Source organism: Triturus cristatus, chromosome 2_2 (genome assembly GCF_964204655.1).
Source record: "Triturus cristatus chromosome 2_2, aTriCri1.1, whole genome shotgun sequence".
Lineage (NCBI taxonomy): Eukaryota > Metazoa > Chordata > Amphibia > Caudata > Salamandridae > Triturus > Triturus cristatus.
The window spans coordinates 1,066,586,490-1,066,614,011 of NC_140582.1; the positions used below are offsets into that span (position 1 = coordinate 1,066,586,490).

The 27,522-nt window shown below is 50.3% G+C and overlaps 1 protein-coding gene across 5 annotated transcripts in view; it reads right to left on the reverse strand.

The window, feature by feature from the left end:
• The window catches only part of TACC3 (transforming acidic coiled-coil containing protein 3), a 610,937-nt gene that overhangs the window by 117,244 nt on the left and 466,171 nt on the right, over positions 1 to 27,522 (reverse strand). For all 5 annotated transcript variants that reach the window (XM_085642581.1, XM_085642579.1, XM_085642580.1 and 2 more), the window contains exon 13: positions 6,610 to 6,770. In XM_085642581.1, the coding sequence (XP_085498707.1) occupies positions 6,610 to 6,770 (161 nt within the window). The remainder of the gene's footprint in view (positions 1 to 6,609; positions 6,771 to 27,522) is intronic.

Below are 27,522 nucleotides of genomic sequence, written 5' to 3' on the forward strand. Positions count from 1 at the left end.
CTGGCAGGACTGGAATGTGGGAGTCGGCGTCCTGCAAGTCCAACGCCACCATCAAGTCTCAAGGGTCAAAGGCAGATAGAAAAGCCAAGGTTAGCATTTTGAACTTCTCCTTCCAGAAGAAGCGGTTGAGGGCCCCGAGGTCCAGGATAGGACGGAGGTCTTTGGCCTTCTTGGGCACCAGAAAGTAGTGGGAATAGCAACCACAACCTACCTCTGGCGCAGGGACCGTCTTGAAAGCTCCCTTGGCCAAAACAGCTGAGACTTTCTGGTTGAGAAGCGCCAAATGATCCTCCAAAATGCGATCGAAAGACGGTGGCATGGACAGAGGGGTAGTCTCGAATGGGCGGGAGTAGCTCCTTCGGACTATCTGCAAAACCACCTCTCGGACGTGATGATTGCCAGGAGGTGAGGGCGAATCCTGCCACCCACTGGCTGCTGATGGGACTGAAGAGTCAGACTAGGAAGGTTTGAAGGCAGATGGGGAGGGGGGTGAACTGGCCCACCCACAGATTCCCAGACCTGCGTCGCTGGGTCCCACATCCACGGCCACACAGAGGCAGGGCTGCTTGCATGGGCCGGTGGCTGGACTGGGTCCAACGTGGTGGGGTGCCCCTACCGTGGCCACGAAAGGGGAGAAAAGCAGACTGTGGTGAACGGGAGGACGCAGCAAGGCCTAAGGATCTGGCCGTAGCACGAGAATCCTTGAAGCGCTCCAGCACAGAGTCTGCCTGGTCACCAAAAAGGCGACGGCCATCTAAGGGCATGTCCAGCAGAGTTGACTGACTATCCCCGAAAAAACAGACATCGGGCCAAAGAGCTACCGACGTGGCAATCGTTCTGCCCAGTGAGTCAGTGATATTCAGTCCACAGCAAATTGTGAATTTTGTTGAGTCTCTCCCATCTGCCACAGCTTGGGAGAGAATGGCCCGGGCCTCCTCTGGGCACTGAGGCAGCACCTGCACAATCGCATCTAAGATAGTATGGGAGTATCAGCCCAAAAGACACGCAGTATTCACTGAGTGCAGTGCCATGCTGGAGGAAGAGAACATGCACTTTCCAAGATGATCCAGCCTCTTTGATTCCCTGTCTGGGGGTGGAGAAGGGAATTCGCCCTTGGAAGATGCTTGGACCACCAAGCTCTCGGGCAAGGGTTTTGAAGAGGAAAAAAGGATTGACCGGAGTCGGGCGGCAAGCAATCGTCCATTTCACAGGAGCCCCCATTCTGGACTTGGACCAAGTGCTCAGAAGGACATCCGTGAGGGTTTCATTGAGGGCAAGAGGGGTTCAGAAGAAGTTGCTGGCGGTTGAAGCACCTCTGTCAGGAGGTTAAGCCTGCCTGCCAATGTAGGGAGCTCCAGGCCCAAGGCCTCAGCTGCCCTGCGCACCACAACCGCATAGGACACTCCCTCCTCCATAGCCACGGTAGGTAGAGGAAGCATGCCAAGGTTTGGGGAACTGTCCAGACCACTGGCGTCACCCAATTACTTTCTACAGTCCAATTCTTCAAGCTGGTCTGTCAAAGGGTCCAGCAAACCCTCCCAAACCTCATCACCACCCACAGGGTGATAGGGAACACCTGGTATGAAGGGAACAAAAGTACCCTCCAACTTCGGATTCGACAGTCCAGGTCCATCTCGGGGATGAGTCTATGGACTGCGTCAGCCGGGGTCACGGCCGGCACCAGGGGTGCGTCAGGATTGGCGCTGGGGAAGGTCGATTAAGGTCGGGATCCACGGGGCCCTCTGGTGCCAGAGCCACAAGCATTGAAGGCCCAGGGCCCCCAACTGCCTAAGCAGGGCCCAAAGGCACACCAGCGTGAGTCGAGGTGCCCAAATACACAGTGGAGGCCTTCGTAGAACTTACAAAGCTGGGCAGTGGATGCCCGGCTTCCGGAAACAGGGGGGAGATGCAGAGTAGTTCCAGAGTCAGGTGACTGACACGGAGCCTTAGAGTGACGACACTACAGATTACGTGTCGTGTCAGCCGATTGACCGGGGGAGAAGGCTTAGAGCGACAGTGCTTTTTTGCTTTCTTCTTGTGCTTCGACTTACCCAAAGAGTACGAAGACTTAGACAAAAAAATGTGAGAAAGTGGCTCTGTATATACTGTTCCCTAATAGGTACAGGGTGTACAGAGTCCACAGTCCCCCAGAGGCTGATAGAGGTCAAAGTTAGGTATGACCTTACTCTCAAAAGTGGTAGCTTGGTCGAGCAGTAAGGCAGTACCAGAGGACAGTGTTAAGCATTTATTGTACACACTCAGTCAGCAAATGGTTTCACACACTCAATAACTGAACTCTAGGCCAATGATTTGTATATATAAAATATATGCTTGTTTTATTTTTAGAACCACAAAGGGGGTAAAAATATACTTTCTCAGAATGAGAGGTTGAATATAAATACTTTTGTTTCAAGCAATAAATTTGTGTAAACAGTCACAGTTGGTTGCAATAAACAATCCTATTTCCTAAACATAACAATGCATTGAGCTCAATGGTAAATTCAGGTTATTTGTAATAAATTACTTTTCAGATTACTTTTGGAATTCCAGGTCTGGATCCTAGAACCAGCCTGGGGTCAGTATTCAGAATCAAGTGATGAAAGTCGACTTAATAACTGTAATGATTTTTAAATAATATTTAGCTATTTCAAAAGTTAGCACTTAGAAAATATTTCACAGAAAACAGTCAATGGATCTCTATGGCAAGAAATTCAAATTGCAGGTAGAGTACTTTATCGTTACTTTAGTAATCCAGGACTGGGTGCCTAGACCCAGGACTGGGGTCCTTATCAAAAGCAGGTAAGTAATTTCGTTTGCAGAAATGGTACGATTTTAAAAGAATATTTCAAATTTGCAAAAGTAGACACTTAGAAGAAATTTCACAGAAAAGCAGACAATGGTTTCCTATGGGAGAAAAATGAGTTAGAAGTAAGTATAGTTGTGAACACTTTTCAGAGTCAGGGCTGGGCACCAAGATCCAGCACTGGGAGCTCACCTAGGAGCAGGTGAGTAAATTCGTTTTTGTCACTTGGCTGATTTTTGGTGAATTTTTGCAGTTTTGAAAAGTTCACACTTAGAAGATTTTTGAAGAAAAAGCCAGTCAATGTTACCCTATGAGGAAAATGAAGTTAGCGGTTTACGGGTAAGTACTCGACTGGTAGTGTTGAAATTCCGGGCATGGACTCAGGGGTCCCCCAGTGTCAGGTAGGTACAGTTGGTTCACCCTCAGCGGTTTCAGGACGGCCGGGTGCAGAGAGAGTTGGGCCCAATGTTATCCTATGAGGGATAGGGGGGCCTTGGTTGGTGGCTGCTGTCTGGCAAGCCACGCGGCTGTGGGAGCTGGGCTCCTGGTCACTTACTCAGGGCAAGTGGGGAAGTAGGTTAGTGTAGAGAGAGCACTGCCAGGGCCACTCGGGCGGCTGGGTGCAGGGTGCTTTTGAGCCTTAGGGCGCTCAATGGAAATCAATGGGAATGTTCCGGTTTGGAAAGAGGCTGCAGGCTCGGGGACGAGGATGTTTCAGGTGCCACCACCACTTCGAGAGGTAAGTTGGGTAGTTGTAGGTTATGTGGGTACCCCGGGATTGGGCACAGGGGGTCGCAGGGCGCCGGGTGCAGGGGTGCCTTTTGACGTCGGGAATCTTACCCTCTGGTTGATCGCGGCTGGGGTGGCACTTGGTTCTGAGGCTGCAGGCTTCTTCCAGGATGTCGAGGGGGGTCCTTGGGTGCCGGACTCTGGGTCACAGTCGCCGTGGGGTCGTCCTCTGGGTCTTTGTCCACTCCGGCACTGGCCAAGCTTGGCTGGTGCAGAGTGTGTTGGGTCCGTGGTCCCGGGCTGGTGCCAGGGATAGCAAGTAGGTTTCTTGAGTAGAGCCTCTACTCGTGGGAGTCCCAGGGGCTTAGAGCTAAAAGGTAGCCAGGTCCTCCGGGGTTGGTGAGGTTGCTGGCCACGTGGGATGCCGCGCTGGTGCAGGTTCGAGAGTCGACAGGCCGGTAGGGCTGGGGCCAAAGCAGTTGGTGTCTTCTTCTCTTTTTAGCAGTTGCAGGGCAGGTCTTTGTTCTTCTTGCTCTTCTTGTCGTTTTTCTATCTGGAATCTAAGGAAGGAAGGTTCAGGGGGCCCCTAAATACTAGATTTAGGGGCGTTACAGGTAGGTGAAGGCCAGGGACCAATGGGTCCTTGTCCTGGGGTGGGTACACCCCCTATCCTGCCTCTCTCCTGTGGGAGGGGGGCAGTAGCCTAATCCTGATCGGGTAGGGCCTCCCATCTTCAAGATGGCGAGAGCCCGGAGATGTGCTTCACCTCGCCTCCCCCACCTGAGGGGTGGGGTGGGCAGGCTGGCACATCCCCTGTCCTTGTATGGGGTTTCCGGCCAAGCTTCCCGCCAGAGTGGGGGGTTGCAGTGGCCTGGGGAAACTCCAACTGGCGGCATGCCTTTGAAGCTTCCCTTTGCTCATCCTGGGGGAGGAGATTTCTCACCTCACCCAGGATGTGCATTGTTGCAGGCCCGGGAGGGCAGGGGCTCTCCCACCCAGGGGTCCGGCAACGTGTCTGCTGTGTGGCAGCCTGGGCAGCCTCAGAGCAGACGTGGATTGCAAGTTAGCTGTAAGGGGGCATCTTCTAAGATGCCCTCTGGGGTGCTTAGTACATTAAATCCTGCACTGGCATCAGTGTGGGTTCAATGTGCTGAGAAGTTTGATACCAAACTTCCCAGGCTTCAGTGTTGCCAATATGGTGCTGTGGAGCTCGTGTTTGACAAGCTCTCAGCACCATGTATTCTTAAATGACAGCACTGCACTTACAGTGCCCGGGAATGAATCCGGGTACTGTAGGGGCACAGGGCTCCTGCTCCTGTGCCCACACCATAGGCGTAATGCACCCAGCTAGAGGGGTGGCTGACATATGCCTTGGCAGTGTAGGTGATGGGCATGGTACACAGGGATGTGTGCCATGTCGACTCTTTGTTTTGTCCTGCACCCAGACACTTAGCCTGCAAGGGCAGTGTGTGTGTGTAAGGGTACAGGGCCTCTGAGGGTGGCACAATGAGTGCTGCAGCCCTTAGAGGCCTTCCCTGGTCACAAGGCCCTGGGTACCTAGGGTACCATTTACTAGGGGCTGACATGTGGCTAGGGTTTGCCAATTTGGAGTTTGTGTGGTTTAAGGAAGGAACATAGGCCCTGGGCACCTGATTGGCAGGAACCCAGGGTACACTCAATCGAAGTACATTCAGCAATTTAGCAAAAAGTGGGGGCATACCATGCAAGAAAGATGGCACTTTCTCACAGGAAGGTCGATTAAGGTCGGGATCCACGGGGCCCTCTGGTGCCAGAGCCACAAGCATTGAAGGCCCAGGGCCCCCAACTGCCTAAGCAGGGCCCAAAGGCACACCAGCGTGAGTCGAGGTGCCCAAATACACAGTGGAGGCCTTCGTAGAACTTACAAAGCTGGGCAGTGGATGCCCGGCTTCCGGAAACAGGGGGGAGATGCAGAGTAGTTCCAGAGTCAGGTGACTGACACGGAGCCTTAGAGTGACGACACTACAGATTACGTGTCGTGTCAGCCGATTGACCGGGGGAGAAGGCTTAGAGCGACAGTGCTTTTTTGCTTTCTTCTTGTGCTTCGACTTACCCAAAGAGTACGAAGACTTAGACAAGGTGTGGTGGCTCCGTGAAAGGTCTCGCGACCTTCCCCTTTAGCAAGCATGGGAGCGACGTGGAGCAGACTGGCGGGCCTACAAAAGCTTTTGGGACCGCTCCCGCAAAGACTTCGGATTCCTTGGCTTGACAGTCTGAGCATGACTTCGGGTCGTGCCCCAGGCACCAGAGGCACACGAGGTGCGGGTCTGTGACAGATATCAGCTTGTGACAGGAGTTGCCAACTTTCAAGTCAGACCGACGATGGGACATCCCTCATGCACTAGGGGTCGAAAACTGGAAGAAAAAAAAAAAAAAAAAAAAAAAAAAGGCCGACAAGTCGAAAAAAGTTTAGTCAAAAAGTGACTAAGGGGCAAGCTCTCTGGATCTTTGCTAGGCTGGCATGGAAAAAAAAACTGAGGTAAGCACGCAGGGGAGGCGTCTAAGTAGGCACCGCAACGTCATACCACGACGCACAACACGGAGACGACTGACGCCACCTACCAACGCGCGGAGGATTGCTGAAGTAAAATTCTCCAGATCCAGTCTGACACCTAGGGGGAGTTCTAAGGTAAGCACTCTATAACTAATAGTCTCTTTCAGATATGGTGATATTATGCGCAAGTAGATAAGATTAGTATACAAAAACTTTCCATTCACTTTAAATGTAATGTCCTTCAAAGAACGTAGTACGTGTGCTTGGGCGCCTAACCATTGCTAATAAATAAAGCTACACTTAGAAACAAGGATTTTTATCAGAACAGAAAGCACACCTCTCCCATGGCATATCTCTCTAACCCAAACTGAGACCAACTACATGAAACAAGGAATGAGCAGTAGATTATTAAACCTAATCATTGGTAGGATTTCCACACATTAAACTGAAGTGAAATATTTTGCATGAGGATCAGCAGATTCAAGGATTCACGAAAATTCCTTCTTATGATGACAAAAAGCCAACCACAAATCTGAAACATTACCTTGCGAAAACCCTCAATGCCCTCTTTTTGTTTTTCAAACCGCTTGAAAAGGTCTGAAAAGGACTTCTCCGTTGAGTTTAGGTCAATTTGCAGTTGCTGTTTTTCAAGTATTAGCTTCTGGGCTTCCAATTTTGCTTGTTCCTTTTGCTTCACAGAATCCTCTACAATAAAAAAAAACACCTCTGTAAACAGGCTATGACTCCATTCAAACAAACCCTACCTGAAAGCATAGTTCATAATTTAAGTTAAGAAAAATAATGGTCTTCTTAAAAAAGCATAGTAAGATGCAAAGTACTGGTTCAGGCGCAAGGGAGGGAGGAATACAATGAAAAAACCTTTATGGTTGCTTGTCCAATGACAACCCTTTCCACTAGTGGTAGGAAAACTATAAAACCCAGATACATCGAGCAGATGTATATGGTCACAATGACCTCATAGGTCATCTGTAGCTTATCTGGTGTCAGAGGGAGTTATGGTAGAGTTTAACATTTAAACACAAGAGGGAGGGACGGGGAGCGTTTTGGAAGAGGCGGGTCCAGTACCGATGCTCCCAAGAGTAACTATGTATCCCAAAGTTATAAAGTCCACAGCCGTACCATGGTTGCGAGTCAGGGCCCCAATGGGCGAGTAGTCTGTGAGAGAGGAGGAAAAGAAGGGGGTGAGAAAACAGAGTAGAAATGATCAGGTTGGGATTCGATTAAGCAGGGGAATTTCTCCTTTAGATATTAGTGCCCTCACACACTCTTGCGAGTGAGAGTGAGATAAAACAATGAGACTAGGGTTTAGGGACGACGACACCCTGTAGCCCTATGGTACCTATATTTAGGTGGTGTTGCGCCCATTGCCTGCCCCAACCACTCGTGGACTTCTCCGGCAGTTCAAAAGCAGTTTCGGTACCGCAGACATTGCCGTAGAGGCACTCCATGAATTTCTAAGGGGTTGATCTAAGGAACATACTGAATATGCTACTTACCAGTATGCATCTGTTCTTGGCATGTAGGGCTGCTGACATTCATATCTGTGCATAGATCGCCGCCTAGTGTTGGGTCCAGATGTTTGCACGTTGTTGTCCTGGAAGAGTCTTCGAAGTATCACGAGATAGGTGACTCCTCCCCTGGACCACAGTGCGCATGGGCATCCTCTCCATCCTTAGATTGTTTTTCGCCATTGTGGCAGTGATGGAGTAGATACAGTAAGTGATGACCATGTTATACAGTAATTCTGAGAGCTGCAGCTGCTACAGGCGCCGGGGAGGAGGGTGGGCGATATGAATGTCAGCAGCCCTACATGCCAAGAACAGATCCATACTGGTAAGTAGCATATTCAGTTCGAGGCATGTGGGCTGCTGAATTCACATCTGTGCATAGAATACATAGCAGTACCTCCTATTAGCGGCGGCTACCCGTGCCAGCTGCAGCAGTCTGAAAAAGAGTTTTGAGAACAGCCTGTCCTACAGCTGCCTGCTGTTCTGAGTGTACATCTACACAGTAGTGTTTGGTAAATGTATGGATAGTGGACCATGTGGCTGCTCTACATATTTCCTGTAAAGGAATGTTTCCCAGGAAAGCCATGGACGCCCCTAACTTCCGTGTTGAGTGGGCTCTTGGGGGAATCGTTAATGTGCGTTTAGCTTTTAGGTAGCAAATCTGAATACATTTAACGATCCATCTGGCTATACCTGCTTTGGAAATGGCGTTGCCCTTGTGTTGTGGAGAAAAGGCAACGAAAAGTTGTTTTGTCTTCCTAAAGTCCTTAGTTCTGTCTATATAGTACATGAGGGCCCTCTTTACATCTAGTGTATGGAGCATTCTCTCCGCGACATTCTGTGGATTTTGAAAGAAAACAGGCAGTTCAATAGTTTGATTCATGTGGAACTGCGATATTACTTTAGGCATGAATTTGGGGTTGGTACGTAGTACGACCCTATTTGCGTGAACCTGTATGAATGGCTCATGAATGGTCAGTGCCTGGAGTTCACTAACTCTTCTTAACGAAGTGATCGCTACTAGGAAAGCTACTTTCCAGGTGAGGAATTGAATCTCACATGAATGGAGAGGTTCGAAGGGTGGACCCATCAGTCTGGTGAGGACCAAATTGAGGTTCCACACCGGTGCTGGTGGGTGTCTTGGGGGAATTACTCGTTTGAGTCCCTCCAAGAAGGCTTTGATGGCAGGCACTCTGAATAAAGAGAGGTGCTGCCTGATTTGGAGATAGGCTGTTATTGCGGTTAAATGGATACGTATTGAGGTGTATGCCAGATTGCATCGGTATAGGTGTAAGAGGTAACAGATGATGGTTTTGAATGGATGCGTCTAGTGGGTTAATGTCATTGTTGTTACAATAAATGACAAACCTCTTCCATTTAGCCGCATAGCAAGCTCTGGTAGTGGGTCTCCTGGCCTCCTTGATGATATTCATACAGTCAGGTGGCAGGTTTAGGTAGCCAAACTCTAAGACTTCAGGAGCCAGATTGCCAGGTTCAGCTGTTGCGGATCTGGGTGCTGAATTTCGCCATGGTTCTGCATTAAAAGTGCGGGTTTGATCCGCAGCCTCTGATGCGGCACCACGGAAAGTTCTAGAAAGGTGGTGTACCATGGTTGGCGCGCCCATGTGGGAGCAACTAGGATGAGTGTCAGAGAGTGTTGTCGCAGTTTGCGTGCCACTAGCAGTATTAATGGCGCTGGGGGAATAGCGTACGCAAATCTGCCGGACCAGTTCATATCGCATTGCCCTGTGACTGAGGATGTGGGAACCTGGCGGCAAAGCTTTGACATTTTGCGTTTGTTTGTGGCGAATAGGTCTATCTCTGGATGACCCCACTGCTGGAAGTACGGTTGGAGTAATGATGGGTGTAGCTCCCACTCGTGCATCTGGTGGCTGTGTCTGCTGAGCAGATCCGCCATCTGGTTGTCCTTGCCGGGGAGGTGTTCTGCCATGAGGAATATGTTCCTCTGAATGGCCCACTTCCACATGCTCTGAGCCAGATGAGACAACTGTGGAGAGTGTGTTCCTCCCTGCTTCTGTATGTAGTACATGGCAGTCATGTTGTCCGTCCGGATCAACACGACTTTGTTGCACAAGTGTACTTTGAATGCCTTCATGGCTAGGAAGATTGCCATCAGTTCTAGAACGTTGATGTGCATCTTCTTTTGTTGCGTTGTCCATAGTCCTTGCACTGTGTAAGTGAGTACATGAGCTCCCCAACCCTGGAGAGAGGCGTCCGCTGTCAGTATTTTGTGGAACAGGCTCCTGGAACGGTCGACCCTTGCAAAGGTTTTGCGGATTCCACCAATGCAGAGAGTTGTATGCCCGACCGCTCACCAACACTAGGTCTTTTAATTGCCCGTGAGCCTGATTCCATTGACGTGCCAAGCACTCCTGAAGCGGGCGCATATGTAGTCTTGCGTGCGGGACTATGAAAATGCAGGAGGCCATCATGCCTATCAACTGCATGCACACTCTCGCAGGAAGGGAGTGTTGAGGTTTGAACTTTGAGATCAGCAGTTGCATGCTGTTGATCCTCACTAAATTTGGCTGAGCTGTGGCTGCCAGAGTGTTTATGGTCGCGCCCAGGTACTGTCGTACGTGTGCGGGTTGGAGATGTGATTTTGGGTAATTTTGTGAGAATCCCAGACTGTGAAGAAGGTGAATGGTGAGGGACATGTGGCTGGCACATTGCTGGGCTGACTTTGCCTGAACAAGCCAGTCGTCCAGGTAAGGGTAGACGTGAATGTGTTGTCTCCGTAGATGTGCAGCCACCGTAGCTAGGCACTTGGTGAAAACCCTGGGTGCTGTTGTCACTCCGAAGGGGAGAACTTTGAATTGATAGTGATGTTCCTGAATAGTGAACCTGAGATATTTCCTGTGTGATGGGTGTATGGGTATGTGGAAATACGCATCTTTGAGGTCTAGTGTGGCTAGGAAGTCTCCCTGACTGAGCAGCGGGAGAACCTGCTGTAGGGTGAGCATATGGAAATGCTCTGAGAGAATGTAGTGGTTGAGGGGTCTCAGGTCTAGTATAGGTCTGAGTGACCCGTCCTTTTTTGGGATTAAGAAGTACAGAGAGTACACCCCTGTCCCCTGCTGGTTGACGGGCACAACCTCTATTGCACCTTTTTGCAGCATACTTACCACTTCCTGCTGCAATAATGCTAAGTGCTCTACGGACATAAGACGGTGCTTTGGCGGTATGTTGGGTGGAGTGGAGGTTAATTCGAGACAGTAACCGTGCTGGATAATGTCCCTGATCCACCTGTCTGTGGTGATTGTTTTCCACGTGAACAGGAACCGCTGGAGTCTCCCCCCCGACAGGTGTTATGTGGTCGGGGGAAGGGAGAGGGCGTCACTGTTTGTTTTTGGGGGAGGACCTGGTGTTGCCGTAACCACGATATCCACCTCTGTTGGTTTTATCGTAGGTACTCTGTGTGCCCCCTTTAGTGTATTGCTGCTGTGACCCCTGGCCTCTAGCTGCTCCTCTATTCCCGGGGCGACGAAAGGAGCCACTACGAAACTGCTGCGTCTGCAGAGCCCCCATTGATTTCGCAGTGTCAGTGTCTTTTTTAATTTTCTCGAGGGTAGTGTCAACTTCAGGGCCGAATAAGTAGTCGGGGTTGACTGGCTGATTTAAGATGTTGTTTTGAATCTCCGGCTTGAATCCTGAGATTCTCAACCATGCGTGTCGTCTCAACATGACGCTGGTGTTGATTGCCCTTGCTGCTGTGTCGGCAGCGTCCAGGGCGCACTTGATGGATGCATTGGTAAGGAGTCCCTCTCTGATGAGGAGCTCCGCTGCCTCTTTGTATTCATCTGGCAAATGTTGGAGTAGTGATTCTAGCGTGTCGTAGTGGGAACGATCATAACGGGCCAGGAGTGCCTGTGTGTTGGCAATGCGCCAGATGTTTGCTGCTTGCGCTGCAATCCTTTTGCCTGATGTCTCCAGCACTTTGGACTCCTGGTCTGGGGGAGGAGCATCACCTGTTGTCTGCGAATGGGCTCGTTTGCGAGCGTTAGCAACTACCATGGAGTCCAGAGTTAACTGACCCCTAATGTACATAGGGTCTCCGGGTGCAGGCTTGTATTTTTTTCAATCCTGGGGTTTAGCACCCGTGCCCTGGTTGTTTCCTTAAAAATGTCCTTTGCAGGTTTTACAACTTCTTTCAACATGGGCAGAGTCTTGACAGTTCTTTCGGAAGAGGCGAAAGTGTCCACTAAGAAGTCTTCTTCGACAGTGTCAGAATGGAGTTCTACTCCATGATTGGCGGCAGCCCGTTCTATGAGGGCATTGAAGGCAGCAGTGTCCTCTGTGGGAGATGTCTTGGTGCTGTAAAGCTGCGTGTCCTGGGTATCTGGCGCGGTACCCTGGTCTGTAGGGTCATCCCATGCCTGATCTGGGTCTTGCAGATGCTCATCAGGATCGACATCCCCAGGGTAGGTGGTATCATCTCCCATGTAGTCCTCTACTGCGTCTGTCTCTGAAGGCGTAGGAGAAAAGGACTGGGGATCCCGATAGGAGGGTTGTAAGCGTTCATGAAGAACTGGTTCCGACCCCGCTGGCAATTTGTGCTTGAGAGGTATTCTGTAGGAGTCCAATCCCCTCTCTGGCGTGATTTTCCGCTTGCGGATCATCAGTTTACCAGTGTCAGCGTCGATGAATTGTGGCTGTGAAGGCTCAGAATCTGTGTGTCCAGTAGACGGGGACTGTGTCTGGCGGACACGTGTTCGGATCTCGAACATCTTCGGCGCCGTGGACGGCGGCAAGCCAAAAGTGATGTTGGTCGGCGCCGAGGGTGCTTTCGGAGCCTTGTGCGTGTCGGGGCCGGACGTGGATCGGAGGGCTGCCCGTTCCCTGATGCGTTGCAACGACGCCGCGACTTGTTGCACGGAGAACGCGGAAGGCTCTTTGGAACCGGTCGGCACCGTGGAGGTAGGCGTCGACTGCTTTGGAGCCATGGGGTCATCGATCCGAAGAGAGGTATCGACGGTCGTTGTAGTCGAGGACTTGGCGAGTGCCGCTGTCTTCGACGTCGACGCAGATGGGGCGGCCATTTTGACTTTGGTGGTCGGGGCAGACGGCTTCGGTGCCAGAGGCCGAGGCGCTTTGGGGGGACCGAGGGCCTTTTTCTTCGGGTCGGTACCGATATCCGCTGCAGTGAGTTCGGCGCCGAAATCCCTTTTACTGCGTTCGGGGCCGACGGCCTTTGCTGGCGTCGAAGGAGTGGAGGGCTTCGAGGCCTTCGAGCCGATTACAGACAGTTTCACTTTTGGTTTTGGTGGAACTGGTGCGACGATTGGTTTCGGTTTCGTTGAAGGGAATCCAGTCGTCTTCGTTAATAATGGCTCGTGCGGGAAGTTCGAGGCCGGGCCTGAAGGCGGGGCCGAAGAACTTTGAGACTGATCTCGGGTAAGGCCCGGAGGCGATCCCTCGACCTGAGCCTTAGAATGACGCACTTTGACGGCCTCCGTATCGACGGGTGGGCCTGGCTCCTCGCTAGAGCTATCTTCTTCGGCCCCAAAGGCCTCATCGTAGTCTCCTACCTCGTCGATGACTTCTTCCCTTTGAAAAAGCACCGCATCGTCGTCTTCCGATCGGGAATCGTGTTCGGAAGCGGGGCTGGAGTTTACTTCTTCCACGCTCTCGGCGTCCTCGTCTTCGGTGCTGAAGATGTTGGCCGGGGCAGGCGCCAATTGCTGCGCTTCTAATCTCGCCGCCCGTCGATTCCGGAAAGTCTTCTTCGATCGGAATCGGGCACAGGCCATACATTTCGAATCATCGTGATCCGGTGAGAGACATTTGTTGCATACGGGGTGGACGTCGATGTGTGGGTATTTTGAGTGGCATAAAGGACACCGTTTGAATGGAGTCCTCGATTCCATCGTCGATCCAAGTTCGATGTTCGGACCAAACGGATCCGAAAGGCTGGAAGAAGGTTCTAAAGTAGTAAAGAAAGTAGTCGATACTGAACGGGAACAGTACCGACGAAAACTAAAGGCCTTTTGGCCTTAAACTGAATTTTCCTAACTTGAGCTAAGATAAGCACATCCGAACCCAATGGCGGAAAAAAAACAATCTAAGGATGGAGAGGATGCCCATGCGCACTGTGGTCCAGGGGAGGAGTCACCTATCTCGTGATACTTCGAAGACTCTTCCAGGACAACAACGTGCAAATATCCGGACCCACCACTAGGCGGCGAGCTATGCACAGATATGAATTCAGCAGCCCACATGCCTCGAACAATTGATGTTCCACTGTGCCATTCGGGCACACCACCCTAATATAGGTACCATAGGGCTACAGGGTGTCGTCGTCCCTGAACTCTATTATTGTTTTATCTCACTCTCACAAGGTCCTGAAGAAGTGCCTTAGGATCCATTAGGGACCAACACTGCACGAAACATGTCGACCACACTTTCACCACCACACACACACGCATGGAACTTTAAAGACAGCAGCAGAGCAATACTCTTCCCCTCCTTTTTATTAGTTTCTTGGGGGTGCTTCACATCCAGCGTGATATATATATATATATACATACCCTTTACCTCCTGGACTCCTGAATAAAAGTATGTTTGTGAGGTACCAGTAGGTTAAACGCTAGTTTTTTAAAATCATATACACTTCTTTTTATGACTGGACTAATAGTAATCCCGGCCGGGCCAGCTGGTTGCCCCGCAGCTACAGGTGCCCCTACCTGGACATCGCGTGAAACGTATTGCACTAAAGCCCGATGTACTGTATTCAGGCCGGTATCGAGTAGAAGTAACTCCTCCACCGTGGCTTGCAAATAACGTGGATGTGGAGTAAATCCGGCCAAGACTGGCTAAGCGGCCCCTGGAATGGACAAGGGACCCAAACGAACCGGTGTAACCGTGTGGGGGTGGGCGCCATTGAACCAAATTCAATGCTGCCAGGTGGAAATTGGAATTTCCTGCGTCCTTTATGGAGTTTAATTTGCCGGGACTGCCGTAGGAGTACGAGTGAATCGTACCATCGTCCGCATTCACCGCCGGCAAAGTAACCCAAGAGTAAAACAGCTCATAGGGATGTGATGCATCGGCACTCACCACAAAGATAGACATCCCATCGTCAGGCACCCTGAACTGCGCCAAATGACGCCGAATTGGTGCGCGACTATGCGCTGCAATAGCGGCTTCAGCCATAAGGACGCAGAAGAAAAACAATCTATATGAACAGTAGCACAAAAAGGGTATAAAATGAAACCTTTTTAATTGTCAAGCTTGCGAGAACCTATATATGAACTATTCAGGTAGGTTAAAACCGTCACTCCCGCTATCCGGAAACAAGAGTGAGGGCGTCGTGGACTAATATAAGCACTACTAAGGCGTCTCAATCATAAGACCAAACGTTAGATGCGCCATTTTGCAGGGATTCTGCTCATGCACAGAACTATGCGCAGGAAAACAGAACCTCAGTGAATTGCGGTGTACCATAAACTTACCTCAGTACCCAGAACCCCTATCCGACTAGCAGTGTCATTCGTTCTCTGTATCATCACGAATCTACCAATGATTAGACAACCCAGAACAAGCGACTTAGAGTACTCTCAGGAATGGTGGGAATCAGAAACACCTTTTCGTTATTATTCTCATATCAGTCCACAACAAGAGTAATCAGTGACACGGTAAAGTTCAAAATGTTTATTTTTAACTACGTGCCCTAAGGTGCAGTACTTTGGCTAACATAAGCAGACAAATGATTAAAAACAAAACCATCAGCATTGTTACAATACCATAGAAAATTAAGTGAGAAATCATATTACAAATGATAGCGGAATAAAGCCACCCTACCTTCGCTAGTAAGCTAGTTTTATGAAACTAATAGAAGGTCTCTAGGCTTGAATGGGGAACCCCATCCCGTAAATATCAGCTTAGGTGAATCACATCACAGGATCAGCTCTTCTCTGTGTCTGGAAAAGGTTTTCTCCAAGTGCCTGAATCATGCATGCAAATGCAATATTAAAGGCACCCGAGTTTCAGATATTTGCAGCTGTGTGCGTGTTCTGGCTAGAGCGTGGGCCGGTCAACGTGAATTCAAAAGCATACATTGTTATTTGACCGTGATGGCTTCTGCACACAGTGTTCAGACCAAGGTTGCGGTGCACGTCTAGGGATGTGAACAGACCGTTCTCATGTGAAGAAAAAGCAAGCAAGCAGTTCTTGTAATAACAGCTACTTGCAGTGTCGTGTGCAAAAGTGGCAAGATGGCGTTTTACATCTAAGGTACTTATGCTAACATAGCACTGTGTGGAACTCTGTCTCCACTACACATGCCAAACCAATCCACTTCTCTGTACAAAGGTTATTGAGTGACCCAGCCTTCCAAGAATTAGAGAGGTAGACATCACATTATCCATGAATTCACCCCTAAAGTACATGAAATTGAGGAAGTCAATGAGCCAAATCCACAAACGGCCCATCCAATAACCTAGAAGGCAATACAAAAGGCTGTGGTTACTTATATCCGATCCCAATCATAGAGACACTGCCATACTGACTGCATAACAATCCTTCTTCTATACACTCTTATACAATAGAGCCAACCTTAATGACACACGTTTACTGGGTCACATAATAGAGACAAAGGACCACAGTGTGACATCTGTATTGACATCTTCGAAGAGTGTGTTAACATATGATTTTAGGATGAAGCCTTTCATTGTAGATTTGTATTACTGTACATGTGGCAGTTACTGTGTGTGTGATATGTCCTGTTCTCTGGTGAACTCCCATCAGTGACTCACATGTCTAGAAGAATTAATGTTTAATTGAACTATCATGTTCCTTTGCCCGTAATAAACGTTGTTACATAATGTTCACATCTATGTTTATGGATTCATGCAATGTGGATTTGCTTCTCTTCACAGGGAGTGAGTGACAGTATTTGTTCTGTGCTTCCTAATAAGAGTCCATTTATGCACAGAGACCGGGGCACTGAGATTTCGCTGTGTGAAGGGACTCTGCACACTGATGTGCACACAACAGTTGCCTAACTCAAAATGAATGGGGGTGAAAATGACAGAGCACCTCTTTTCACACAGTGGAGAATACTGGTATGATTGTATTGCAAGACTCCATTAGTACTGAAACATGTGCATAGCTATTCATATGTTGCGTTTTTGCAATTGCCACTGTGCATCGCAACACATTACTACGTAGGCATACATAAGCCCATGGGTCGTGATTATAAATCAGACTGCACGTAACAAAATGCATATCCTTTTCGTATAGCACTGTCAACTGCCCTAGGTTTGCTGCTCACAAGGGATCCCCCTTAAGCCATAAGCTTGGGGGATCACTTCCTAAAGGCCTTTGGGTGCATGGCGTAGCAGTCGGGTCAAGCCTTCGGGTCGTGGTCCTGCTAGAGGTACCAAAGGCATACAATGTACGGGTCCGTCACTGACAACTGTCATTGATAGATGCCACGAGGCTTGAAATTAGCTTTCAATTACATCACTTAAACACCAGGATATAAACCTATATAAAAAAAATAAAATTAAAAAAAATAGATCACAAAACATTGAAATAGCTATTCAAAATGTGACTGAGGGGTAAGCTCTTATCAGATCTGTGCTGGCTGGTGCAGAAATTAAAGAACTGATGTTAGAAGGCCTGCCTGGTGCCAATATAGGCACCGCTATCATCACTTCTGGCGCAGACAACACCAACAACACTACACAGAGCCGAATGACGCACCTACCGACACACAGGGCTACTGCTCACGAAAAAATGCAGACGCCTGAGGAATATTCTAAAGTAAGGAACCTGCGGCTAGAAGTCTATCAGATCATATTTGCTACGTAAATCATACAATAAACATCAGGTAAAATCATAATTCAAAAAAATTATTTAGCATGTGGAAACCAACAGTAACAGGGCACATTATAGCGCTACACTGAGATGTACTTTTTTTTTTAAAAGTGATAGTTTCGCACAACTGGTATTGTGGATTCAAATTTAAAAGTGCTTTCATGTGCGATAATGAAGAAAAAAGTTAATGAAATAAGATATTTTCCCAATATCACACAATTTAGGTATGAAAACCTACCACCTTCCGGGGAGGAGGGTGGGCGCATGTGAATCTACAGCACTACTTGCAACAAACCGATGCTTACAGGGTAACATTTTCCATTTGTGGCATGTGTAGTTGTAGATATATGCTGTGCATAGATTGTAAAGCCTTTATCCACAAGCGATAGCTAGCCAGAGGATGTTGCAGAGGACTGGAAAACTGTATGGTATACAGTCTGGCCAAAGTTGGAGTGTTACCACGTCCACAAAGTAATGTTTCATGAAAGTGTGTAGAGTACACCATGTAGCTGCTTTGCGATGTCAGCTATAGGGATGATACCCAAAAAAGCTATAGAGGCCACTTTATCACAGGTAGAGTGGTATCTGGGAGGGAAAGGCAATTGTTGGATTTGACCTAACCGGTTTGAATACATTCGACTAACCAGCGTGCTATACTGGCTATGGAGAAAGCCCAGCCCTTGTGTGACTAAGAAAACAAAACAAAAAGCTGCCGGATTTTACTAAAGAGTTTTGTCCTATCTACGCAGTACATGAGGGCCCTTATAGCATAAAATGTATGGTGAGCCATCTCTGAAGCAGACCACAGACGAAGTCGTGAACGGCTCAACGTAGAGGGTCAATAAGCAAAAACCTTTTCCATTTTGCAGTATTGCTGGCTCGGGTTGTAGCCCTGAATGCCTGAAGATGACCATGCACTCCTGAGAAAGATTAAGGTAAACAAACTCTAAGACGCAAGAGCCAATTTGAAAGATTGAGCTGCCTGGGGTTCAGGTCCCGACATTCCTGTGGTTCTGGATGAGGAGGTTCGGCTGATTGGGCAGCGTCTTGTGTGGGATCATGGATAGGTCGAGGAGGTTGGTGAACCAGGGCTGCCAGGCACTATGCGACCCACCAGGTTGTGGATCTGGGACATCTGCCAGAGACTCCACACCATGAATGAAAGCGAGGAAGAAAATCGTAGGCAAATGCCCCTCATCAAATCATCCAAAGTGCACTGCTCAGGGACAGCAAGTGTGGGTACCTGGAGACAAAGCTTGGGCATTTTCGGTTGTCAGCAGTGGAGGAAGAGATCCAGGTCAGGAAACCCCCAACAGCAGAAGTACAGGAGCAGGAATTGTGGATGGAGTTTCCACTCGTGGACGTGTTGCTACATCCTGGTGAGCATGTCTGCAAAGGAGCTGGTTCACTCCTGGAATGTACTCCGCTAGTAGACTGACTGATGGCATGGACATCACCAAATGTACTGAGCTAGCACCGACCACTGAAGTGAGTGTTCCCCTCCTTGTTTCTGGAGACAGTACGTGGCAGTCATGTGCAAATGAGGACTATCTTGTTGAGAATGTGAAAGAGGAAGGTCTTGAGTGCTAAATGGATGACCAAGAGCTCGAGGTAGTTTATGTGGACACCCCGTGGAAGGTGCTCACAGACCATGGACAGTGAGCTTGCACATGTCCACCCACTTACCTGGAGAGGGAAGCGTCCGATGTAATATCACCTGTGGAAATGGGTCGAGAAAGGGCCATCCCTGTAACTGATTGCTGGTGTTCCATCACTGCAGTCACCGATGAGAGCGAGACCAGTTCAACACAAGATTCTCTCAGTGAGCGTCTGTGACCACTATGCTGCAAGGTACGCCTGCAATTGGAACAGATGTGACCTGGCATGAAGGACTATGGCAATGCAAGAGGCCATCATGGAAAGGAAGTGCATGACTGTTCGATTGTTACCAGGTGATCTGGCTGAAAGAGGGGCCTCAGAGGCTTGACTACAAATTGGGCACTGGGCATTTCCATAATTGGAGAATAAAAGAAAAGAGGCCAACATCCAGATCGAAACCTTATCCAGAGTATAGCCCAGCACCCAATTTGGATACCAGGAGGCCCAGATTGTAGATTTAATCACCTAGCACATCCAGGGATTGGATCCTTGTAGACCTTTGTTCGTACCGATTTATCAACCCCCAGGTGCCGGCTGGCCCTGAACGAGAGGCCCCCCACCAGTCTCTGACTGGTGGTCTTTAGGTTGCTCATTAACCTGTCCTGATGAAGCCTCCCACTTAAGGAATTCATTGGCCTGCCTTCTACTAGGATCAAAACGTCGACAAATATAAATGACCTGTACCGGAGACAAGATTCTCATCTTATCTTTGTCCACAATATAGGGTGCTAAGGAAGACATCGTAAATCCGTATAAGGCAATTTCATACAGGCTTCTTCTGCAAGAATTTTTATATATTGGCTTTTTTCACAAGCACTTTCATAAATCACTTTCTCACTTTTGAGCAACTTTATTATATAAGGAATGAACGTATAAATATGTATCAATGATCAAACTTATGATAAAGTTTTAAAAACTTTCACATTTTAGGAGTATGTTTTCAATGTTTTTGGTACTATCAATGATAAAATAATCCAGCTGGGACAAATTGTTTCTGCACTACTTTATAAGGCGGAAGCATATCACCTGTGACCTGAGAATTTGGATGCTCAGGGCCAGTATGGACCAAAAGGGAATCTAGTGGTAACTGTTCCCTGATGTATGCAGGGTCCCGGTGGGGCAGGTTTTACTTCTTATCTACCCTCAGGAGCGATGGCCCTGGCCTTGACTGGCTCCTTAAAAACATTTCTTTGAGCATGGGGAGATACTGCATGGAGTGTTCGGTAGATGAGAGCACCTGAGAAAATAATCTTCCGCCAGGACCTTGTGCATCTTTACCTTATGGTAGGTGACCACCCTGTTGAGCACCTCGTAAGAGATTGTGTCATTAGGTGGAGATGGTCATGCAGGATACAGGTCGGTCAGTATTCCCTAGAGGTTTTGCTTCTGTGCTGGTAACTGTCTCGGTTCCTGGATAAAAAGCAGTGTCTGTACCAACCAGGAGCACTAGTCGTGCTCCAGGAACAGACAAAAGTTACAAATTATGTGGAGGTCTGCCCATGGGCCATTGGCGCAGCACTGTGGGCAGTTTCTGAATGGAGTTGTTTCGATTACACATGGGGACTTTGTGTGTCGAACTGCCAGGAAAATGGCCATAAGAGGGGCAAGGCATCAAGCAGTCCGTCATCGAGCCAGATGCGAGGAGCACGACAAATCTAAACAACCATGCAACGATTGTATAATACCAAAGGGTCTAGAGGATCCAAAATTCCACTAGACTACTCTACAAGGCGTAGACCAGGAGGGCGGTGAAAGTCGACTGAATGGCGAAAAAAAATCTAACAATGGAGCAGATGCAAATGAACATTATAACCAACCGGTGGAGTCACTATACCTCGTGTCTCTACTACTTTTTGAAGCAGTGCGTCACACACGTTCGAGCACAACACTAGATGGCAGGAGTAAGCACAGCATGTACATCTACACATGCCACCAGCAGATTTTCAAGTGATCCACATTATATTCCTTTAGAGTTGACAGAGTATAAATCTATGTGCCAAGAACCAGTTTGAGGGAGGGTAAAAAAAAAAAAATCAAGACTAGAAAGATAGCTGAAGTAGGTCAATCTCAATGGTTTTAATGGGTTTACTTTGCACTGCGAATGAAGGTGAACTGTTGATGGTAACTCGGATTTTAAAAGATTTGCACTATTTTAATTGGACAAAAAGTTAAAAACTAGATGTTTAGAAAGTAGCATAAGTAGGAAATTAAGCAGGGGCGTGGCCAAGCAGGCTACGATGGTGGGCGTGCCTTGCTGAGGCTCCACATCGGGCGAATATATAGTCTACTTTACAGCATAGTTTCTGGCAACACAACAGATATTCAGCAATCGGAAGGCACGGGGGCATCCCGTGGTGATAAGCCCCTGCTGAAACAGAGCAGGGCTGCAGGGCACACAGAGCCGTTACGGGACCCAGCGCTTGGTGGCAAGATGGCACCCGCCCGCACCTCCATCCGACACCAAGAGATCTGGGCCTGATGGGGGAGATGCGACCCGGAGCACAGATCATGAGACCAGTGAGACTGGGTTCCGAAGGACCAGGGCAGCAGTGTTTGGCAGATAAAGCACCAAAGACGACGTCGGGCGCCGTGCGGGAGCCCAGAGACCCTCCGTGTGTGAAACAGCGGATATGGTGCAAAAGATGCAATTGGGCAGAGTGCAGCTGAGCAAGGCCAGGGAGAGAAAACACGCTGGGCAGCGGAGGACCGGTGACACCAAGTAGATTCCCTCTCATGGGCCGCCAGAGATCAGAGAACTATCTGGGCCGAGACTTCCTGACCCCAACAAGGCGTCTGGTGAGCACGACGGCTGAACCTCCCTGGGGAGGGAGCGGAAATCCGGGCCGGCTCAGAGTAGACCACAGGGATTTTGAGACTGTGAGTGGTGGGACCCTCTCCGGGGCTGCCTGATACCGGGGAGAAGTGCGCACGATGCCCCCCCACCGTCGAGTCCCAGCTCGACTAATACCGGACCTTAAGATGGAGGTTTAGCAACCCACTTGGTGCCCAACTCGGTGCTCGGCCTACAACCAGCTAATGGCCGCAGGTAGTGCGAAGCAACACACGCCTCCTCAGCCCCATAGCGCACCGGAGGGGCGTATTGGACTGGGCCCTCCTGGCCTCACGAGTTGCCTGACAACAGGAGTGGCGGGCGGGGAAGACGGAAGGGACCCGCACCCATGACGGATGAGCCTTGCAGACTGACACATATGGTGCCTGCCACGGAGCACGCCGAGGGATAAGCACCCCCAGATCGGACAGCCGGAGCACCCGCCATACCCGGTGGGGCAGGCGGGGGACAGAGCATACCCAGAACCCATTTCAGAGGAACAGAGGCCCCGCAAAGCGTCCTCCAGACCCCGGCACCACAACACACTGCCCCGCAAGGGACCAGGCACCCTACGAGGCACGATGGGGAAACCCAGGGCCACGCAACCCATCACTGTACCAGAGACAGCGCCAGAGAATATGCCACATCCAAAGACAAGGACCAAGCTGACTGCGACCCCGCCCGATTTATCCATATCGGATAAACTGGACCGAGTGTTGGCGGCTATTGAACTTTCCTGGGTTTCTATGGAGGACCGGCTTGGCACCCTTACAACCGACATAAGCCTTATCAGGGACGACCACCGAAAGCTAGCTGACCAGGTCATGGGGGTGGGGGGGAAGAGGTCGTAGCTGACTTGCAACCTGCAGTAAAGGAGCAACAAACGACAATCCGCGATGTCCTGACCCGTCTATCCACTATGGAGGAGCGAATGGACGACCTGGAGGGATGCTCGAGGCGCTGTAATATACGGGTCCTGGGGCTGCCGGAAAGAATTGAGAGGCCAGACCCGGTGGGGCATATGGAGGCATGGGTGAAGTCCTTTACCCCAGCTGCTGACCGGTCGGCCTTCTTATAATTGAGCGCGCCCAGATTCCCGGCGCACAGACCCCAGCATGGAGCACCCCCGACTGATGTTGGCGAAATTCCTCCACTTTAGAAACCAAGATGCAGTGCTTAGAGCCGCTAGACGATCAGGCCCCCTCCGGGTCAAGGACAAACAGGTAATGATCTTGCCGGATTATGCACGGGCGGTGCAGCAGCAGAGATTGCTATTACTGGAGGTGAAACGATGGCTAAGGGCGAGTAATATTCAATATTCCCGGTTATTCCCCGCCAGACATTTGAAACTATCCACAACTCTGCTATATTTTTTACATGTGTGGAGGAGGCAAGCGACTGGGCGGACCGGCATTGCCCACAGCTATCTGGGACAGAGACCGTGCAAGGACAGAGGCATAGGGCTCCATGACCCAGGAAGCGCAACCCAAACACGGGGCGAAATGAAGAGAACACTTTGGCACGGAGCCCTGCATTAGACTCCCTGGATCTGGAGCAAATTATGCAGGAGCACCGGGACGCTCTGCGGGCCGTAACAGCACTGCAGGCCTCTCCGCCCTCAGACGACATGGATAGAGCCCCGCGCCTGTTCTCCTCGGCGGGAGAGAAGAATAGCGATGAGACCTCGTCTAAGGGAGACTCAGTCACACTACCCCAGGTCACCCCCCAGACAGCGGATCTCAAATTGATTAACACGCAAGGTAGCTCAAGGAAGGCACCCACCGAGACGCAGTCCACAGTCTCCCACAGCAAATAGGCGCATGGTAGCCCTATTAACAGCGTTTCGGGCCCCCCTACACAGTTGCAGATCTCCCTTGGTACAAACGCAACATCGTCCTGACACCGCCCGGAACCAGACGCACACTAATCCTTCCCCAGCCCTTCCAAGGACCACCCCCGCACGCACGCACCACCACCACCACCCCATGGTTCTTTTTTGACGCTCTCTTCCTTCAGGAGAGCCAGTTTGGATGCGTCGCTCCCAGCGATGGGTCCCCAGTATTGGGACTGTTCCCCGACCCCAGTTCTTAGTTCACCCACCCCCTGTACCATGACCTCGTTACCTCCCATGTAAAGGGCGGGGGCACGCACCCACAGCTCCGCGAGCGACACCAATTGGCAAGGGATGGGAGGCTACACACCCCCAGTGACCCAACGCTACCACGGCACAACTTCTCTTCCATCATGGCACACGCGGATTTCAAGTTTTTAACCCTAAATGTACGAGGGATGCACACAGCCAGGAAACCCTATGCGGTGTATGTTAAGCGCCAACAAGCGCAGATCATATCCCTACAAGAGACCCACCTCACTCAGAAGGAATTGCGCAAACTCCAGAAGAAATGGCGTGGTACATTCTGCACCACAACCTACTCCGCCTTCGCGAGAGGAGCGCTGGTCTGGATTCGGCCTGGAGTGACCTTTCGCATAACCGATAGACAGGTGGACCCAGAGGGACGCTACGCGCTATTGGAGGGGTTACTAGATGGAAAGCCCATCCTCATGGGTAGCATCTAGGCCCCCCAACATAGACCAGGCACCTTTTTGGGGCACCCTAACAAGCACCCTGGCGCGATTCACATCCTACCTGTGGATACTAGGTGAGGATTACAACTTCCCCCTAGATCTAGCACTGGATAGATCCTACCCCCACCAAACACTCCACAGCCCACACTCACGCAGCCGCACTCCGCGCCTGGACTGTCCACTGGTCTTTAGTGGACGCATGGCGACAAACACACCCGACCACCAAAATTATTCATTTCATTCCATACCCCACAACTTGCAAGTTCGCTTAGACCGCTTTATGTGCACAGTCAGTCCTCCTACACATTAGACACTCCGACTACTTGGGCAGGGTCATATCAGATCACGACGCGCATGTCGTGACTCTTGCATGGAGCCCACCCACACCACCGATCCCTATATGGCGCCTCCCCAAGGACTGCCTTACAGACCCGGTGATCCAACACTAGCAATCAAAAACCATTCAACACTACTTTGCTGAAAATACTGTAACTACCCCGGCTAGATCACTAGAATGGGACGCTTTTAAATTAGTCTTGCGGGGAGCATGCATCCGGCAAATCACAGGAGTGAGGCAAACGCTAGAGCTGGCGGTACAAGCCACATAACAAGTGGTGCAGTTATCTAAAGCAGCAGATCAACGGGAGCTCCCACCCGCGCATCTGGCAGAGGCCAAAACCAAATACGAGGAGGCGTGTGCCAACCTACGAAGATATAATTTTCGCACATACACCACTAGAGTCCACAATGAAGGGAACCGCGCCGGCACCCTGCGAGCTTGGCTCATTAAACAGGACAGGAAAACACAGACGATCACCTGCATTCGCAATGCCGTTGGGGAGGTGGTCTACACGCAAGCTGACATTCTATCAGCCTTCCACGAGTACTACACCATACTATACAAGGGGCTGACCCAGGACAGGTGGGGGGGGGAGGGGGAACATATTCGAAATATAATACCCACAAACACTATAGCCCAAATAACAGACTAGGAGCGAACGAGACGCTTTACTCAACGGCTGAGATCAAATCCGCCATTCGTTGCCTGGCCAAAAACAAGGCTCCGGGACATGCCGGTTTCCCGGTAGAATTATACTCCACATTCTCTCAGCAGCTGGGCCCGCAGCACGGTGCGGTCTTTCATGAGGTGTTGGAGGTGGGGCTACTCCCTCAATCTATGCGGGAATCCGTGCTGGTAACGTTCCTCAAACCCGATCGGGATCCTCTGCTCCGGGCTTCCTATCGCCCCATCACCCTCCTGACCAGAGATTGCAAAATCCTGAGGAGGATCCTAGCAGACAGACTCACAGAGGTACTCCCCAGACTGATACACACGGACCGGAGCGGATTTGTTCCTGGGAGGAACACCTCCCAAAATATACGTCTGATGTTCCAGGTCCAGGACGGGGTGCGGGTCAGGTTCCCACATGCGGCGTGCCTTGTACTAGATCTGGAGAAGGCGTTTGACACCCTGGAATGGCAATATTTGAGGTGCTTCAGATGGTTGGCATAGGGCCCCAATTCATAGTGTACACCCGGCTATTGTACACTAACCTCACCACCTGGGCTAGAATAGGTGGCTACATTTCCTCCACCATTCCGATCATGCGCGGCACACACCAGGGTTGCTCCCTGTGCTCCGTCAGATTTGCCATCGCCATGGAGCCACTGGCAGCACGACTGCGAGAGGTGGGCGAGCACTGGGGCATCCCGCTAGGAGGCCGCACTCATTGCGTCTCCCTCTATGCGGATGATCTCATTTATGTCAGACATCACAGCAGACCTCACCACCCTCTTGACCACGCTCACAGACTTCGAGAGGGCCGCAGGACTACGGGTGAACTGGGAGAAACCCTATCTATCACCTGCACCCGAATACTCCACACTGTGAAATTTGGCTGGGAGATGCTACACTGGCATGGACGGGGGACGCCCTGCGCTACTTGGGTGTCAGACTCTACCATGAGCCGCGGGACCTTCTGGAGGGCAAACACTACCGAGCCCGCTGAGGACTTAAAATCAAATTAGTTTCTGGCGGACCCTACCCTTGGCTCCCATTGGGAGGGCAGCCTTATCCAAAATGATCATGGTGCTCCTGCTTCTTTACTACTTTGCTAATATCCCAGTCATCCCACCGCTGTCTTTTTTCCAAGAGCTAAACTCATTACTAGTCTTCCTGATCTGGGGGAACGGCCGATGCAGGGTGGCCTTGTCGGCCCCGCAGTTGCAACATAAGGGAGGAATGAATCCTATTTTTTGGCAGCACAACTGCAGTGGCTATCACGCTGGACAGCCCATCACAACCTCGGGGAAACGGACGCTCAGGACAGATAGATAACAGTCCCGGAGCTAACCCGCATACTCCTCCCAGGGACCAAACCAAACCCGGCTCATCCACTATTAGTCAAAGTGGCCAGATCCTGTACCATGAGGATTCACCGTATGTCCAAAGGGACACCTAGGTATTCTCCATTACTACCGCTAGTAGGACTCCCCAAAGGGCACGGGTACTACACGGCGGGAGAACTTAGGATTTGGACCGAAAACCAGCTCACCGAAGCTGAAGCCCTGTTCACCGACGGCCGACTGATTTTGTTCGCAGGTTTGGCAGAAGAAAGCGGGCTCCCAACCGGCCAATTCCTGCTGTGGCGGACTGCAGACAGACCTGGGACCTTGGGGATGGAGAACCCAAGACCCACCTTGTGTTGCACACACTACTACATATGGGGACCGGTAGACACCATATTACATGGATCTATAAATCCATTATGGAACTTTAACACGTACCACTGACGCAATTACGGCTCTGCTGGGAGGACGACTTCGGCCGCACCCTCCATGATAGAGAGTGGCTGATGGCCCTAGAACATCACAAAAAAGTGTCCCGCAATCAAAGATTCAAAAATGTCCAGTTTAACGTGCTGCACCGTGCTTATCTCACGCCGGCGCGGCTTAAACGCTTTTACCCGACATCCCACTTTAAATGCCCCAGCTGCCACACTCCGGACGGCCC